Source organism: Mastomys coucha, unplaced genomic scaffold, assembly GCF_008632895.1.
Source record: "Mastomys coucha isolate ucsf_1 unplaced genomic scaffold, UCSF_Mcou_1 pScaffold5, whole genome shotgun sequence".
NCBI classification, from domain to species: domain Eukaryota; kingdom Metazoa; phylum Chordata; class Mammalia; order Rodentia; family Muridae; genus Mastomys; species Mastomys coucha.
Window position 1 is genome coordinate 23,844,519 of NW_022196911.1, and position 17,699 is coordinate 23,862,217.

Sequence of the window (17,699 nt, forward strand, 5' to 3'; positions counted from 1 at the left end):
ATTATTTCAAGCTCTGGCCTGAAATCAGTTCCTTCAATGGGACTTATATACACGTGACCTAGGATATCTGTAACCACCTATTCCAAGGTATAATGTACTTGATGTGGGAAAGACTCACCTATCTACCTCAAAACTCAACTGCAAACTGGAGGCATTCCCAGACCTGACCTCCAACCTCTGGCACATACTCACATCTCCGCCATTCTTAGAGTCCAAAGAATCCCCAAAGCTTGTACAGTGAAGTTTCCAGGGAGCCTGATAAACCACATTCCCCAACTGGGAAGAAGTCAACCTAGGGTGCTCTTTCCCAGGTGGGCCTAACAGGGCAAATAGAGCCATAGGGCTCAGAGCTGCCCACGAGCACTAGCTAGGGAATGCCACAGTCACCAAACATGGGAATGAGGCAGGGTTTGTCAAAGCCATCGGGGTCTTTGAAAGATGCAGCCGCAGGGAATGGAACTTTTGATTCTCCAAGAAGGTGCTAGGCAGGTCTGGCAGGTCAGGGAGCAGTGGGTGGAGTTCTGGGTCCAAACCAGAGGCCCTTAGGGGACTCATTCCAGCATTCACTGCTAAATTACTCCAGGTCCCAAGCCAGCATGGATACACTTGAATGCTGCAGCAGAGAGTTTGGAGCTATGGCCTCCGTTTGCCATCTAGCTCAGGGTCAGCCAACCATTACTGTCTCCAGCCTCATCCGGGGGCTTCCCTCCAAACTACCCCCACCCACTTCCAACCCTAACACCTTCCTGGGGGTCTACAGGCCTTAAAACAGATCTGACCTACAGAGAAGCCCCCAAACAGCAACCAACTCTTCCTGGTCCCAAGTTATACTCCATCCCAGATCTCAGGGCAACAGCGGAAACACCAGCAGCCTGCTGAACACAAGCATAGCTCAAAGCATGACACAGACAAGGCAGGTCCCGCTGTCTGTATTTATCCAAGCCACTGCTTCCCCTCCAGGAGTGATGACTGAGATTCTGTATTAGACATAGGGCAGGGCTCTCAGCTTGCTCCCTGGAGACCAGCTCCGTGGACTGACTGGCCTGTCCAAGTGTCCTTTCCAGCCAAGACCCTCAGTCACGGCCCAGCTTCCTCTGCTTGCCACACCAGTTCACCAGAGATGTAAGTGGCCTGGACATGGAGAGTGTCGTCGAGCACCACAAAGTCTGCAGCAGAACCAGAGGGTGAAAGGAAACAGAGTGGAGCCACCCATACCCTATTGTGGAGTCATTTACAACTGAACCTAGGAAGAAAATTGAGGCTCAGGAGGAGCATAATTTAGACTGGTAGGGGAGCTAGAAGCAAAAGTATCAATATGGCACAGTTGGGGACAAGTGATCCCTGTAACCCTCACTTGGCCTAATATTATATGCCAGAAAACCAGGCCAAAAGCTAGTGTGGTAACACATGCTTATAGTCCTAGAACTCAGGAGGCTGAAGCAGGAGAATTAACATGAATTTGAAGCTAGCATGATCTACATATATAGTGGACTGCAGGCCAGCCAGGGCTATATAATAAGACCTTGTCCCAAAAACAAACAAAAAAGTAAGGGCCAGCCAGGAGATGGCTGAGTGGGTAAAAGCACTTGCTTCCAGGCCTGACTTAGTGTGAACCCTGGGACTCACATGGTAGGAGAGAACCAACTATAAATTGTCTGTGGTGTGAGTGGCCCTGGTCTCAACCCCTGCATGGGAACTCACCTGCATCAGCACCAAAGTCCAGGCTCCCCTTGGTCTTCTCCAGTCCCAGCAGCTGGGCAGGGTGGAGGGATGCAGCTTCTAGAGCCGACTCCACACTACAGCCTGCTCAGAAACACACCATAGTGAGCATTCACAACCCTTCCCATGAGCAAGTCTGAGTTTTAGCTTTTAGGGACTTGGCTTGGGAATGGCCCAGGATTCTGCAGCAGCTTAGGATGGTTCCTCACGACCCTAGCCAAAGGAGACCACTGCTCATCCCTCCCTTCTCCAGCCCTGAAGGGAACCTATCCTTTCAACAGACTAGACATGGGGTTATCAGTTAGGGTGTATCAAGTGTTGTATGGTCACGGATCCTCTTGCCATACCTGGGCCCACCAGGCCACCAATGCAGCAGCCAAATGGGACCCTGCACTCTGAGCAAGGCCTGCTCTGAGGCCCAGTGACCACATTCCCTTCACTGCACTCTGAGCAAGGCCTACTCTGAGGCCCAGTGACCACATTCCCTTTACTGTTATCACTTCTTGCCAGAATACAGCTATCTCCATCGTCCCAAGCCATCCTCAGCCTATTTTCTCTGAATGGGACTCTGACGTTGCCCACATTCAGAGTGACACTCAACCTAGAGATGCTGCCAGATGTCTGGGGGGAAGGGGAGTCCCTGCAGAGCCTGCTCAAAGCCCCAGGAAGCCACTTTCACTCCATACTGCCCATACTGCCCCTGCAGACTCCCATTATCCCACAGGCCTCGGCCTTTCCGTGAGCAATGTGACCCTGCTCCTCCACGAGGTCACAGCTTCACACTGGTCACCATCCTGGCTCCAATGACTGGCTCACCATTCTTCCATAGCCAGAGCTCTACTTGGGAATGAGCACAGTCATTTCAATCACTTCCCCATCTCCCAGTTTCCGGGTAGTTAGAGGATGTCGGCACAGAGCTCTAATTTCCCTGCCTCCCTTCTAGCTTCCTCCAGGTATAGCCTCTCCCCTCGGAGGAACACCAGCCAACTGACCTGTAGCCTGCAGGAAATGTCGGATGCACACATCCATCGGAGCTATGCTGCCACTCAGCGTCTTGGTGCCTTGAAAGCAGAGAGGCCAGAATTGGAGGGGGGAGTTGCTGTAGGACTGGCAGCCCAGTGGACAAAGAGGTCATGCCCAAGTTCTGCCCCCACTCCAGGGAGGAGCCAAGAGACTATACATATGTGGGTACACTAGTCACTCACCTGCAATGTACGCTATTAGCCCATCTACCTCCACCTCCTGCTGTCCCAGAGTATGGCGGCCATTGCCCAAGCCCAGGGCAGGAACAGCATCAGTGACCAGCACCAGCCCTGGGGGAGGAGGTGGCTCAGGACCTGGCCAGCAGTTATCCTACCCGCCCTACCCTGCCCAGCTACTCACCCTGGGGATGGGCCCGGTGAGCAATGCGCAGAGCTGCAGGGTTAGTGTGTATGCCATCGGCAATCATCCCATAGAAGATGCAGTGGCCTGGGGGCAGCTGGTCACTGGTCAGAAGCCCTACTATGCCTGGGTCACGGTGGTGGAACTGAGCAGGGCAGGAGGGAATAACTGAGTGACCACAGTGGCCACTGCGTCCCCTTCCTCCCAGGAGTAGGCGTGTGTGACACTCACAGGCAACATGGCATTGAAGAGGTGAGTGATGAAGGTGGCCCCACTCTGCACTGCCACTTCAGCAGCCCGCAGGTCAGCCACTGAGTGCCCTGCATGAGGACTGGAGTCAGCTTCTGCCGTAGCAGAGACCCGTGAGCAGGCAACCCGGACGAGAGCCCTCTTACCTAGAGATACACGGATGCCTTGGGCTGTCAACGCCTGGATCACTTCATGGCTCCGGTTTAGTTCAGGGGCAAGTGTCACAATGCAGACATTGTCCAGGGGCCCATATGTGGCCAAGACATCATGAAAAGCATTGGCTTCAAAGGAGCGGAGGTAGGCCTCAGGGTGTGCACCCCGCTTTTCCCGGCTGATAAATGGGCCCTCCAAGTGCACCCCTGAGGGAAGGGACAAAGGTAGTTCTAGCAGGCATTCCCACCAAGCAGCCCCACCCCAGTCCCTCAAATCTGCCCTCCCTTCCCAACTGGGCATTTTGAAAGGAGTTAACCACTCACCGAGGACCCCTGCCCCATGGGGACCTCCACTCTTCACAGGGATCTGAGGAAGGACCTGGGGGGAACCAGCTGTTAAAGCCCTGCCCCCACAGCCCAGCACCCAGAGACCACAGACCAACCAAGGTCAGATCCTCAGTGTTTAAGCCCCTGACCCAGCCCAGCCCTACTGTCCTTCCCCACAGGAGCTGAAGATGATGAAGGCCCTCCTCCCCCAGTGCTCAGGTGCAGACGACTGACAACAGGAATACTTGATGACCTACCCAGAGGGCTGGCTGGGAGGTGAAAGCATTCCCAGGCCACAGAGGCTTGAGTAGAGGCACCAAGGACTGCTCTAACCTGCTCTGGTCTTCAAAGTGGCTTTGCCCAAAGTGGCTGTTTAGCTAGAATATAGAAGCCAAACCCTTGAAAAAAAATTTACTACAGCCTCCCTAAGCTGAAGAACAAGGAAGTGGGGATCGGGGTGGCATGAGGAAGACAGAGCAGAAGCAGAGGGCTGGAAGCTGAGGAACGCAGTGCAGATGGGAGTAGGGCTCAGCACTGCAGCCCAGCCCATTCTGATCAGGATGGTCACAGCCTTAGGAAAGAATGAGCAACTCTTACTTAGCCATAACCCTCCCTCCAGACACTCAAGCCACACAAGTCCTCAGGCAAAACAGCGATGCCCTCCCCTGGAATTACTCATTCCCAATAAAAGTCAATAAAAGACCCTTAAGCTGGGTGTGGCAGTGCACCCCTACAATCCTAAGCACTTGGCAGAGCTTAGAGCTTGGAGAGCGGGGCAGCCTCAGCTACTTAAATAGTTCAAGGCTAGCCTAGGCCACGTGATACCCTGTCTCAAATTAAATGGAAACCAAACCCACAGTTAGATCTGAGAACACAGAATGAGAGAAGGACAGTCCGTCAGAGTCTGGATTCCAGATACATCTCAGACGGGGAGGACTCTGGAAACTCAGACCGCACAGAGCTGGCACCATGAGAAACGGGCTGGGGCATGGCTGGGAAGGAACCTCAGTGGGGGCAAGTGAGGTGAAATGCAAATACTGAGGTTACGTTCCTCAGGCCCTTAGAACAGCTAGCTCCCACTGAGCAGGACTCTTCCCAGAGACAGGACCTTGGCAGCACAAGTAGGGGTGCCCCACAAAGCTCCTTCAAAAGACTAGGCGTTCGTAGTGGCCTGCTAATGCCAGGCATTAAACAGAGCCCACACTGAGTACCCCAAGGAGCAAAGAAAGGAATACCAACAAATGACCAGGCCAGTAGTGACAACATGCTAAGAGGGGACACAAGAAAAAGCCACCATTGATAGCCTCAGGCAGTGAGAGGCCTTATGTCCATGAAGCCAGAGCAGGGTGTCAGAGAGCAACACAAGCTCTTCAAAACCCAAAGGTATGCAAGAATCCCATGGGGTTAACTCCAAAATAGAAGCAGAAGAAAGTCTAGAAGCACAGTCTAGAAAGTGGAGCCAAGAAGAAAGGTGAGAAAAAAATCGAGAAAGCCCCAAACTAGACTAGTGGGGCTCCCACAGGGTGACAGTGACATGGAAAACGGACACCAAAGAAACCACTCAATAGAAGAAGCTTAGAAAGCTTTGAGCCCAACTTCCCAATATGTCCATCAGAAAGCAAAATTGATAAACACCCTATCCCTGCCCATGATACCCTGAGATGTCAGGTCTAGGGACAAAGAAGGATCTTATGAGCTTCTAGAGAGAAAGTGGTCACTCAAAATGGATCAGGAAACAAGTAGATGGCTTCCTACTTCTAAGCTACAACATAATAAGTCTAGACACAGGCCAGGCGTGATGTCACATGCCTCCAATCCCAGTACTCAGGAGGCAGACCTAAGATCTCTGTGAGTTCAAGGCCAGCCTGGTCTATATGTGGAGTTCTAGGACAGACAGGACTACACTGGTCTTAAGAACCAACAACGCTGGGCGGTGGTGGCGCACGCCTTTAATCCCAGCACTTGGGAGGCAGGCGGATTTCTGAGTTCGAGGCCAGCCTGGTCTACAGAGTGAGTTCCAGGACAGCCAAGGCTACACAGAGAAACCCTGTCTCGAAAAAAAAACAAAAAAAAACAAAAAAAAAAAACCAACAACAACAAAAAAGTTAGACACACCACTGCTTTTAACTCTAGAGAAGCTGGGTGTAGTGGTGTGCATCTGTTGTCCGCATGCACAGGAGATCGTCTGAGCCCAGGAGTTAGAGATCAGTCTACAATAAAGCAAGACCCTTTCTCAAAATAAAAAGGGTAACGTGCAGCTCAATGGAGTCCAGTAGTTTGGGGCTCAGAGATGCACTGCACTGGTAGAGCACCTACGTAGCATGTACAAAGCCCTGGGAGCAATCCCTCCACACCGCAGACAAATGTTTAGTTTATGACTGCTTGCACATATGTTTGTAAAGCCACATGCTTACCCGGTACCTGTAGAGCCAGAAGGGAGTGGCAAATTCCCTAGAACTGGAGTTACAGGCAGTTATGAGCCATGGTATGGGTGTTGGGAACAGAACCTGAGTCCTTTGCAAGAGCAAGTGTTCTTAGATGTCTGTCAGCCCCAAACACAAATTTTCTTACCTTCACCTCTAATGCAAATCATGGATCAGAAAAACAAAGGCATAGCTAGGCCTTTAATCTCAGCACTTCAGAAGGCAGAGACAAGCTGACCTCTATGGGTTCTAGGACAGCCTGGTCTACATAGGGAGTTCCAGGGCAGCCAGAATTACTCAGAGAGACCCTATCTCAAACACAAACAAACAAACAAACAAACAAACAAAAAGAAAATAAGGACGGGGCTAAAGGGATGGCTGAGTGCTTACAAACAGGTACTACTCTGGAGCAGAGGACTAGGTTCAGTTCTCAGTACCCACATGTTCATATGCAGACATACAAACCTACATAGAATTAAAAATGATTAATCCTTCCAGGACAGCTAGGGCTACACGAAACCATGTCTCAAAAAAAAAAAAAAAAAAAAAAATCTTCAAAGCAGCAGCAGCAGCTCCACCAGATGACTTAGTATCTTTTTTTGGTTTTTGGTTTTTTTGTTTTTTCAAGACAGGGTTTCTCTGTATAGCTCTCACTGTCCTGAAACTCACTCTGTAGACCAGGCTGGCCTCGAACTCAGAAATCTGCCTGCCTCTGCCTCCCAAGGCGTGTACCACCACTGCCCGACATGACTTAGTATCTTAAAGACCAAGCAAAGAGCCAGGCATAATAGTATATGAGAGAGCGAGACAAAGGGTCAAGGCCAGCCTCAACTACAAGAACAATCTGGGCTGAGTCCTTGATTCAAAGCAAATTAAAAAACAAAAACAAAAACAAAAGAAGGTGAAATGGCCGAGTGGGTAAAACGCACTTGCCACCAAGCTATCTCATGACCTGAGTTCAATACCCAGGATCCACAGGATGGAAGAAGGTATGATGCCCACAAGTTGTCCTGACTTCTGCTTGTATACCATGCACTGCATGCATGCATGCCCGCATATGCGTGTGTGTGTGTGTGTGTGTTTCCCTCCCCCTCATGTGCGTATACACACACACACATACACACACTATTTTCTAGAAGAGCACTTTGAAAGGCAACAGCAGAGACAAGATAAACGAGGCTGGAGAGGAAGGGAATGAGATGAATGAGGTGCCTGACCTTCATTAGCTAATAGACCTGAAGCAGAAAACGAAGCCATCAGACCTGTCTTCTTGAAGCATAGCTAGAAGAGTAAAGCTTAGAGAAAGAGCAGGTAGTTTCAACGAAGCGGACATTGATGAAGATACCCAAGTAGTACCTGGACAAGTGAGCAAGCCGCTTGGTGAGAAGGGATCCTGGAGGAAGTTAGGAAACATGGAAGGGGTTTGAGGGTAGGGTCTCCTAATTTCTAATACAACAGGGTTTTTAAACTCAAAGCTGCCTACCTCCTCTGGCATCACCTTCTACCTGCCTCCCAAGGCCTTTAGTCTAAAAGTGTTTTCTGAGAGTCTGCGAGGTAGATGGACTACAGTGGGGTAGCAGGAAGAAAACTGTAAGACTATTAGCCACTACTCCTACTGAGGGAAAGCCGCAGTCGTACACCATGGCACTCAAGCCTGCTGCAAGTGGAAAGCTCAGTGGTGGTGAAAGAGCGTGGGGGCTCACAGGAGGGCAAGGCCTTCCTGGAAGAGCCTGGGAGGAGAAGGTATACCTGGAGCTGCTGGAATGTGCCTAGGGGAAAGAGAAGCAGCTTAGCTGGTAGCAAGGGACCAGTAGAAGGGGGCACATCCTGACACTTGTCACCTTAATAGGTGACTCTGGGTCCTGCCAGGGATCAGCTGAGAGAACTAAGTGCCTTTCGGCAGTAGGACCATAGGTTGTCCTTGTAACAGTGAAGTGGGAGCACTGTGGGAAACTTCCAGAAAGACATCTCTAGTTGACACTAAAGGAATGCTTGACATTGTCAACCACCCACTGACTGTCCTCACTCTCCACTTAATGAAACTGAGGCTCAGAAGTAAGGTTGCCTCGAGTCTTCCAAGGGTTGCAAGTCAAGGGGCCAGGGCACAGCCCACAGGCAATACCCATAGCGCCCTCTTCTGCTTCTGTGTCTACACTCCCAGAAAGGAAGTCATGCACTCCCTGATCCTGTCCTGGAAGAAAACCTGGCTGAGGTGATGGACAACAGGGACAGAGAGAATCCATTCAAGTATGAATAAACAACATTAATTTACTAAATTCATCAACTGCGTTGCATAAAGAGAATACCACGTTTTGTTTTGTTTTGTTTTGTTTTGTTTTGCTGTTTTTTGGTTTTGGTTTTTTGGTTTTTCGAGACAGGGTTTCTCTGTGTAGCCCTGGCTGTCCTGGAACTCACTCTGTAGATCAGTCTGGCCTCGAACTCTGAAATCCACCTGCCTCTGCCTCCCAAGCACTGGGATTAAAGGCGTGTGCTACCACTGCCCGGCAAATGACACGTTTTTTAAAGCAAGAATTCAGGTCTAAGGGATAAGCCCGCAGAGAACACACAAACTATCCTTGAACGATGCTGAAGACAGCTGAAGACTAAACAAGCTTAGTTAAAACTGGGAAGACTGTGGGAAAGCCTTACATGAAATTTGAAACAAAGACAACAGACCTCCTTCTAAGATAGAAGGTGGAAGGGTGAGGACAGAAGCCAGTACAGGAATAGCAGCTCTTTCTGAAAGGCTTTTTCATGTGAGTCACATAACATAAGCAGGTTAGGGAGGAAGAGCCTGACAAGAGACAATGGCTGTGGCAGAATTCCAGGCAACCTTAGTTCAGGAGGCCCAGGGGCTGCCTAACAGGGCGTTGGGAGGGCGAGGGCGTGGCAGATGAGAATGGTGACAGGAAATGTCAGGACAACCGCACTGGCAGTTGCAAGAGACCAGGCAGAACCCAACTGAAAGTGAGGAGGATCCCGATTTAGGTGAGGGAAATGATACGGCCCTGGGAGCCCCTTTGCTCAGGGGTAGAACAGCCTGATCTCACCTTGTGATAAACCTCTGGTGGGGAGGTGACCAGGGTGGGACAGAAGGAGGTGACACCGTGAGACAGGAGCCTCCGGGCCACTAGGGCGACCCCCGAACCCACGTCCTCCGTGGCCTTGGAGAAGTCAACACCAAATCCACCTGTGGCCATAGAAAACAAGGGGTAGCACAGTGCTCAGAGCTCCTCCCCTGGGTTCCCTGGTCCAAGCCAGGCCGCACCGTTGATCTGCACATCGATAAAGCCAGGCGCCAGGATGCGGCCTCCGCAGTCCCGCTGCTCATCAGCCACACGCCTCTCCTCAAAAAACAGCTTTTCTGGGTCCAGGATTCGGCCCCCGCGCACCCACAGATCCTCCCTGAGGACAAAGCAGTTGGTACTTGGATCACCACCGGGCCCTGGAACCAAACCCTAGTTCTATCTCACACCCAGCTTGTCCCTGCACCCACTTGGTCCCGGCCACACACCCACGATAGTCCTGCTCTCCACATCCCTAGGTCCCCCACACAGCTCTGCCCCTTTCAGGGATTGTGCCCTACACTAGCCCCATCCCTGCACCCCACACTGGCGTATCCTCAGTTCTATACCCATCCCAACCATGCATCATGCAGCCCAGACCTGAGTAGCGTGCCGCCGCGTAGGATGCGGCAGTTGGTGAACTGGAGCACCGGGGCCCACGCTGCGCACTGCCCGCTACGCATCGTGAGTCGCGCAGAACCCAGCAAGCTTTGGGCGCAGGCCGGCAGTGCCCGGAGCAGAGGTAATCGGAAGTCAGGCCGGGCTGTGCCACGTGACTCTCATGAAGGGCTATCACGTGACCGTTCGGACCACGTGATGGCAGCCACGTGACGACAGAACCCTCCCATGCCCGCCCACTCCGCCCACAGAAGTGCCAGAACACAAGCCAGTCACATCCGAGAACTTTTATTGGACACAGCTGGGAGCCAGCTCTGAGGAGCAGTAGCACTCTACCCTCCACCCCGGCTGTTCAGGGCTGGGGGGAGGGTGGCTCCATCCAAGGAGTCTCAGCAACAGGAACCCCACAAGGCAACAGTCTACTAATGATTACTATAGAGTTGGGAGACAGAGCTGCTCCAAAGACGCATGAATAGGTCAAATCTTTTATAAATAAACATCCAGTGAAGAGAAAAATGACAACTCTAATTCATTCTTATACACAAGGAGCACTCTAGGGCGATGGGTGGGGTAACCAGAAGCTGACTTCGTCACTGGTCAGGGGCCTGGGTGGGAGATGAGTGGGCCCGTATGTCCACAGCACGGAGCAGTAGGGGCAAGGCGGGGTGGACAGACAATGGGCACTAGGACACTGCACATTTACAAGACCAACTACTGAGGGGCAGCTGCCCGTGCATGTGTCAGGCTGTTCGTTCTGGAATGAGGAGGGGTGATCTTTACATCCTATCCTGTGACTGGTGGTGGAAAAGGACTACTTTGTGGAAAGGATTAGGGCCACGATGAGACCGTAGAGGCCAAGCACCTCCGCAAAGATGAGGATCAGGATCATGCCCACGAACAGTCGAGGCTGCTGGGCAGTGCCCCGAACACCAGCATCTCCGACGATGCCAATGGCAAAGCCAGCAGCCAGGCCACTCAGCCCCACACTCAGGCCAGCACCCAGTTGAAGAAAACTCCTGGGAAGAGAAGAGACACAAGGTGTCAACCATCTGCCTGTCCACAGGAAAATAAAGCATTTCACCTGGGAGGAAAGGCCCTGCACTCACCTGTAGAGGGTGATGCCATCAGTCAGGGAGTTAGCGATAAGGACTGCCACCACCAGGCCATAGATGGCGATGATCCCAGCCATAACCACTGGGATGATGGACTTCATGATCAGCTCTGGCCTCATGACCGACATGGCTGCGATGCCAGTGCCACTCTTGGCCGTGCCATAGGCGGCTCCCATGGCTGTGGAAGGAGAGATTAAGTGAGCCCAGAGAAGCATGGAAACTGCCTGGGGAGCTTTTTGCATTCTGCTCCCCAAGTTACCACCCATTAGAGGAACTGAAGGCAAGCAGCCAAGCAAGAGCCCCCTGAAAAACTAGCCATTACCACAGACACTTCTCTCCCCACTAGCAGAGCCATACCCCAACCTCCTGGTCTACTTCTGCCTGCAGTAGTTCCTGTGGTCATGGGGGCTCTTGTTTGCTGTGAAACTAGACTTTGTTCCCTAGCACTCCCCTTCCCTAGCTTGTGACCTGGCAAAACAGTCACATGGAAGAGGCAGCGGGGCCAAGGAAAGCCTTGCTTGAGACTTTGACAATCCCTGTCCCACACCCTAAGCTCCATGCATTTCCAGCACAAGAGCTACATCTCAGCTGCCCACAGTCCAGTCCAGTGTCAATCAGTCCCTGCCTGTAGTGGGGCCTTCAAGCCTTCTCAGACAGCACAACAGGGTTATATCTGTCTTCTCTGGTACTGCTCCCCTACTCCAACTTCTCCAAGAGAGATTGCTACCCTTTCCAGACTTTGTTTCCCTCTCCTATCTTCAGGTCTTGAACTCCAATTCTTCTCATTTCTGCCACTCATCCTCAGACCCTGTAAGAAGTATTAAGCTACTAATATGGCTGACACTGGCAGTCTCCAAAATCTTTGCCCAGGGCACCCACACCATGGCCATTCTGGGGGAAGTTGTGTATAACCCGATACACAGAAAACAACATAGGCCAGAGGTAAAAGGGACATGAGCAGCCCCAGCCACTCCTCTATATAACTTATTGATCTCACTGAACCACAAAATGTCTACTGTGCTCCCAGCACTGAGTGAGGTGAAAGTCAGAGGCCTCTGCCTTCTCAGAGCTCAGGAACAGCAAGAAGACAAGACAGTGACCCAACACAACAACATATTCAGCAAGGAAAGAGAAAAGATGGTAGGGGAGCATGACAAGGGGAGGAGGGTATAAACACAGACCATAGAGTCAGACCAAGGAAATGGGGAGGTGATAAAGTAAGCAATCGAGGGAAACCAGGCGAAGGGCAAGACTCCTGACAGCGCATCAGACACCATGCAGGACAGTGCTGGATGAGGCAGGACAGACAGCTTGTCTTTTCTACAGAATCCTTAGATGCCCAGACACTGCTCAGCAAAGACTGGCATCTTCAGTCCATTTCAAGAGATATTTCCTGGAACCATTCTGGTTACAGTGCATTTCTTGGCCCCTACTGGAAGCCAAGTCCATGCTGAGCTGTATCACTTAGTACAAAAGTGAGTGTTCCAAGGGCTCACACTCCTGAGGCATGCTTGAAAACACTAAGAATGCAGGTTGCCGGCCGGGCGGTGGTGGCGCACACCTTTAATCCCGGCACTTGGGAAGCAGAGGCAGGCGGATTTCTGAGTTCAAGGCCAGCCTGGTATACAGAGTAAGTTCCAGGACAGCCAGGGCTATACAGAGAAACCCTGTCTCAAAAAACCAAAAAAACCAAAAAAAACAAAAAAAAAAAAAAAAAAAAAAAAAAAATGCAGGTTGCCATGCAGTACTGTGAAAGCAAGGTCTCAACACAACTCTGTACCCCAAAAAGTGAGACTCCAAGAAAGGTAAGTCAGGTTCTTCCCCAAAGTATAGCAGGTAGATCATGGGCTGAGGATGGGTGACAAGAAGATAGAGAATGGAAAACAGGGACACTGTCAGGGATCGGGGCAAAAGGAGGAAAAAAAGAAAAAATAGCCTAGGCCCAGACAGCAGCAGTTACCCAGAAGACCAAGTCTGACAGGCTGCAGAAGGGAGACCTGCTGAGAAGGGCAATGTAATGCGGCAGAAAGCAAGGTCTGGAGGCACTTTCAGGAAATCAACAAATACAGGGAGTAAGTCACAGAAAATACAGAAAAGAAGCAACTGTCGAGGCCAGCCTGGTCTACAGAGTGAGTTCCAGGACAGCCAGGGCTACACAAAGAAACCCTGTCTCAAAAAAAAAAAAAAGAAGCAACTGGCAACTGGCAGATTCATGGAGAACATGGTGAAGAAAGAACCAACAGGATATTTGTCATAAGAAAAAAAGGGAAGTTAGAATATGAGCATGGAAGAGAGGCCTAAGGATTTGTGCAAAGCTCATTTTAGTTAAGGAACAATGGTCTGGAAACTTGGTTAGTTAAGTCCAAGGGAGACCAAGGGTCAGTCACTGAGAGGAAGCTCGGCGCTCTCCCAGCAGCAACATCAGAGGCTGGAAGGGTTTCACTAGGTAATGGCAAAACAAAGGCATTCTACAGAATAGCATGCCTAAAAGGAAAAAATGAAGTCAGAAGGGGATTTAGCTAGCCAAGTAAGAGGCGAACCCCCACCGGACTGTGAGAAGCTGGTGTGAAGAAAAAAAAGACAGAGTCAGGCAAGGAAAGCCTAGACCAGCAATAGTCAGCTTTCAATAGTGCAGGGACACCTGTTGGCCAGCTTTAGTACATGCAGGGTCTTCATACAAGAGATTCAAGAAGCTGGGTGCAGAAAAAGAACTCTGGACAAATTCAGAGCTGCAGGAGCCATGGTGACAGCTAGAACATGAGACCCACATGGTCAGGGACATTGTTGTATTCCCTGAGACTCCCACACTCTGAGACACAGTAAGAAGGCAAGAAAAATTTGCTGGATTATGAGTGGCTAAAATAGGGGAACCTATGGCCACATTATTCTGGGAGCAAAGAGCAGAAGGAAATGCTTGGCAGCCCTCTCTAAGGAGACCTACAGTGTGGGGAGGACAGTTGTGCTGTGAGAGGAGGCAAGGAGAGTCCAGGCCACAATCTCTCACCACAAATGATCACTTACTCCAGTGCTGTGGGTACCGCAGGGCTCTGTCAGCAGCACCTGACAGGCCCAGGCAGGGGAGGTCAGTAAGGCAAACAGCCCTCCACCCCAATCTGCACCCTACAAGTGTTTACAGTCAACAGACACTATTTGGAGTTCAAATTCAAGGAGTACCTGCAGAGGACCAGCTTCTCTAACTGCCAGGTAGGGTGGGGCAGGGCGAGGTCAGTTAAGCCAAAGACCAGACCTTCCAGGGGAGGCCCAGACCAGGCCAGACCAGTCCCCGGGGGCTGTGACTTACCTCCCTCAATCCCACATTCTTGGGTCTGGCCCAAAGGCTTTTCTCCCAGGAAGGCCAATTTTCACTAAATTTGACACTGAAGAATTGTCAAGGCCCAACTTCAAAAGCAAGGTGCCATCAAGAACCTTGCTAGGCTTTTCCTTCTCTGAGCAGGGAAGCATCGCCCAGTTCCAGCCCCTCACCCCCCTAGAAGAGGAAGGTCATTCATTCACTCATCCATTCATCAAGTCCAGGACTGAAGATCAAAGACTTAATCGTGTAAATGCTGGCCTTCTAATGCCACCCTCCCACCCACCTCAAAGCCCCGATCTTCAGCAGCCATCCACTAAAGTGCTCCTACCTAGGCCAAACCCACTTCCATAGGCTCTAACCTGAGTCCTTGCAGGTTCCCAGGACCAACCCCTCAGTCCAGTTTTCCTAACCAACCCACACCGATGACAGAACTATTGGGAAACCCAAGACAAGCCTCAACCGGAAACACCTGCCTCACCCAGGATGCAGACCCACCTGACCCCCGGCAGCTGGGCCGCCATAAAAGCAGGGCTTGTGAACCTTAGCGGAGACCCAGGACTCCTCCAACCAAGAGGCCAGGGACTCCAGTCCTGGGCCTGCACCCCGCCTACGGACTGGCGCCTTTCAAGATGTGATGTCACACCTGCCTGCAGAATGCGGGATGTGGAGCAGGCGCAGGAGAGGGCATAGGATCGCGCGCCGCCCCCCGCGCCCCCACCCCACCCTCATTCCCACTTCCCGGGACTAAGATGGCAGCCACACGGCCGCCCCACCCCCACAGAAGCGAGGCACAGGGGGCGGGCTGATAAGACCCGCAACCTGGTCAAGCCTCCAAGCCACAAATTCATCAGTTCCACCGCCCCCCCACCCGCAAAAGCCTGCGACCATAAGGCCAGACACCCACATAGCTGGGGATGACGTCAGAGTGACGTCACGCCCAACACCCCCCAGTGAGCAGCGGTCTAGAGTCCCGCATCGCTTCAGCATCCCCTGCTCCTCCTGCTGCGATGCTCACCGCTGAAGACCATGGCGGACGAGGCGCCCATGACACCGAAAAACGAAGAATATTCGGGGTTCTTGATGTCAGCCATGTCTGCGAGCGGAGAGAGGGCAAGCTCAGCGGGCGGCGGCGAGCTAGGTCAACGGGAGAGCGAGGCAGCAGGCGAGCGAAGAGTCTCGGGGCGGCAGGAGCGAAGGCGACCCCGCCAGTCAGGCGCTGCGCTCTAAATACCAGCACCGCAGAGCAAGATGGCGGCCGCGCTAGCGTCACATGATCTGGGCCCCGCCCCCGGGCTGTACCACTTTGCGCCGGCGGGGGAGCGAGGGTCCGGGCTCGCCGGCGGCCCTTGGACAAAGTATGGGCCCTGCCTCCAGCCCGCGAGGCCCGGGGCTCAACGCTCAGCCTTGCCTGAGTTTTCGGTGGCGCGTGGCTCCACTCCGACGTCTTCTAGGACCCTACGGGTTTTTTTGGGGGGGGCCCTTCGGCTCCCGGGGCGGGGCCGTAGCGCTCTGTATTAGCATACAGGGTGGAGCGAACGCTAGCCCGCCTTCTCTGCGGCTGCGCGGAGCTCACCGGTGTTCGAGTACCAGAGTTCGTTTTCCCTGCGTTCTCTGTCCGCGAGCCGCTGGCACTCCTGCTGCAAAGGACTCAGGTTGAAGTAGGGGCATCTAGCAGCACTACAGAACCCTATCACGGAAGAAATCCTTCGTGTTGGGTTTCGCTGTCTCCGCCATCCCCCAGGAATACTACGCCCCACCCCCGCTGGGCTTTAAAGTGCAACAACCCTAGGTGTTCTGTAGTCACCTTCTTCCTTACCTAGGCTCCTGCAGATTCAGACCCACCTTATTCCCTTTGATTCCAGTGGTGGTAGTGGGACCCTCACCTGACCCCCTCCTTTTGCATAAGGACCCTGACATTAGTTGAAGGGTATCTACCCACGAAGACGTAGGCTTGACTGTTTTTCTGTCTATTTGTCTATTTTATTTCTGAGACAAGGTCTCGCTGTGAAGCTCTGGTTATCATGGAATCTGCCAGTTCTGTCTGCCTCTTGAGTGCTGGGGTCAAAGGCACCCTTCTTGATGGTCTGTCAGCAGTCAGCACTGACACCTGTAAAAGGTAACCCAGAGTTCTGAAAGTCTCAGAAAGCCCCCGCTTGTCCTTCCAGCACCCTTGCAAAGCCCATCTGTGTAGGTCCTCCTTGCTAGACCGGTGATGGAAGACTGGTTTCCCTAGCAATGGAGTGGTTGCGTCTGCCCTCCTGATACCCTTGTAGCAGCCTACTGCACCCCAGCTGCCTGCCTTCCCTCCGCCTATCGACTCAGGCTACCTAGTTTCCTTTATCCTTCCCTCGTAGGAGCCCTGAGCAGCCACTACCAGGCCTAGACCTTCCTTGAAATTCAAGCTCACATTGTAAGACCAATGGGTTCTCCAAGTTGTCTCAGTGCTAATACCTCAACGTCTTCATGCAGGCAATAGAGACACCTCCCCATCCTGCTACATTCTCAGTCCTATATTTCACAGCACAAAACTCCCTGTGTCCCTTCCCACCTTGGCTGAACCAGGTCTACCGCACTTTAAACTGGCCCGTGGAAGAGCCTATGTCTGTCTTGTTTCAGAGAGGAGTCTACAGAGAGCTACTAGCACTTCCTCCACCCCTCTCTTGCTCCATTCTGACTTTTGAAAAGAGGAATCTTCACTCTTGTCCCCACGCCTTCACCCTGTCCCTCTCCAGCTCCTTGTCCTTGCCAAGGTCACACTTTCCTTCTAAGCCTGCACAGTAGTCCTGCTGAAGGGGCCTCCATTCTGCTATCTCCAGTGTTCCGCTCCCTCTCTCCCTCTCTTTCTCCTGTGTGCCACAGAGCCTGAAGAAGTCTGGAGAGGGTGTCAGATTCCCTGGAGCTAGAGTTACAGATGGCTTTGAGATGCCAGGTAGGTGCTAGGAATTAAACAGAAGTCCTCTGCAAGAGCAGTGAGTGTTCTTAACCACTGAACCATTGTTTTAGTCCCCATGGTTTGGTTTGGTTTGGTTTCTATTCAGTACTTAATATCCCACAATTCTTTGCTGCTTAATCACGTGCTAGGTCCTTCTTGGTGTGCTTCCCTTTGCTGTCTCCTATCCTCCAGCACTAGTTCCCAGGTCTCCTTACTTTTACTCAGAACCCATTTTCCTACAGGAAGCCCCCCTGACATCCCCCATGTTTCTCCTCTCCCTCCCCTAAGTGTCCCCTTCTGGCTCTTGCATCCACCCAGTAGCCGAGCTAAGCACCCACTTCTAACCGAGCTAAGCATCCACCTCTATGTCAGGGCTGTGCTGGGACATCTGAGTTTACTGTCCTGC

General features: G+C 52.1%; 2 protein-coding genes across 2 annotated transcripts; both read right to left on the reverse strand.

The window, feature by feature from the left end:
- Positions 1 to 913: 913 nt before the first annotated feature.
- Positions 914 to 10,094, reverse strand: Amdhd2 (amidohydrolase domain containing 2). The gene is made up of 11 exons (XM_031353220.1): positions 9,919 to 10,094; positions 9,522 to 9,658; positions 9,304 to 9,443; positions 3,828 to 3,882; positions 3,498 to 3,710; positions 3,334 to 3,422; positions 3,103 to 3,247; positions 2,925 to 3,032; positions 2,712 to 2,780; positions 1,702 to 1,803; positions 914 to 1,166 (listed from the first exon to the last, which is right to left on the reverse strand). Exons 1-11 carry the CDS (start codon positions 9,999 to 10,001, stop codon positions 1,078 to 1,080), a joined length of 1,230 nt encoding a protein of 409 aa, XP_031209080.1. The 5' UTR covers positions 10,002 to 10,094; the 3' UTR covers positions 914 to 1,077.
- Positions 10,095 to 10,208: 114 nt separating this feature from the next.
- Atp6v0c (ATPase H+ transporting V0 subunit c) lies at positions 10,209 to 15,628 on the reverse strand. The gene is made up of 3 exons (XM_031353223.1): positions 15,377 to 15,628; positions 11,043 to 11,226; positions 10,209 to 10,952 (listed from the first exon to the last, which is right to left on the reverse strand). Exons 1-3 carry the CDS (start codon positions 15,450 to 15,452, stop codon positions 10,748 to 10,750), a joined length of 465 nt encoding a protein of 154 aa, XP_031209083.1. The 5' UTR covers positions 15,453 to 15,628; the 3' UTR covers positions 10,209 to 10,747.
- Between the last annotated feature and the right edge of the window lie 2,071 nt (positions 15,629 to 17,699).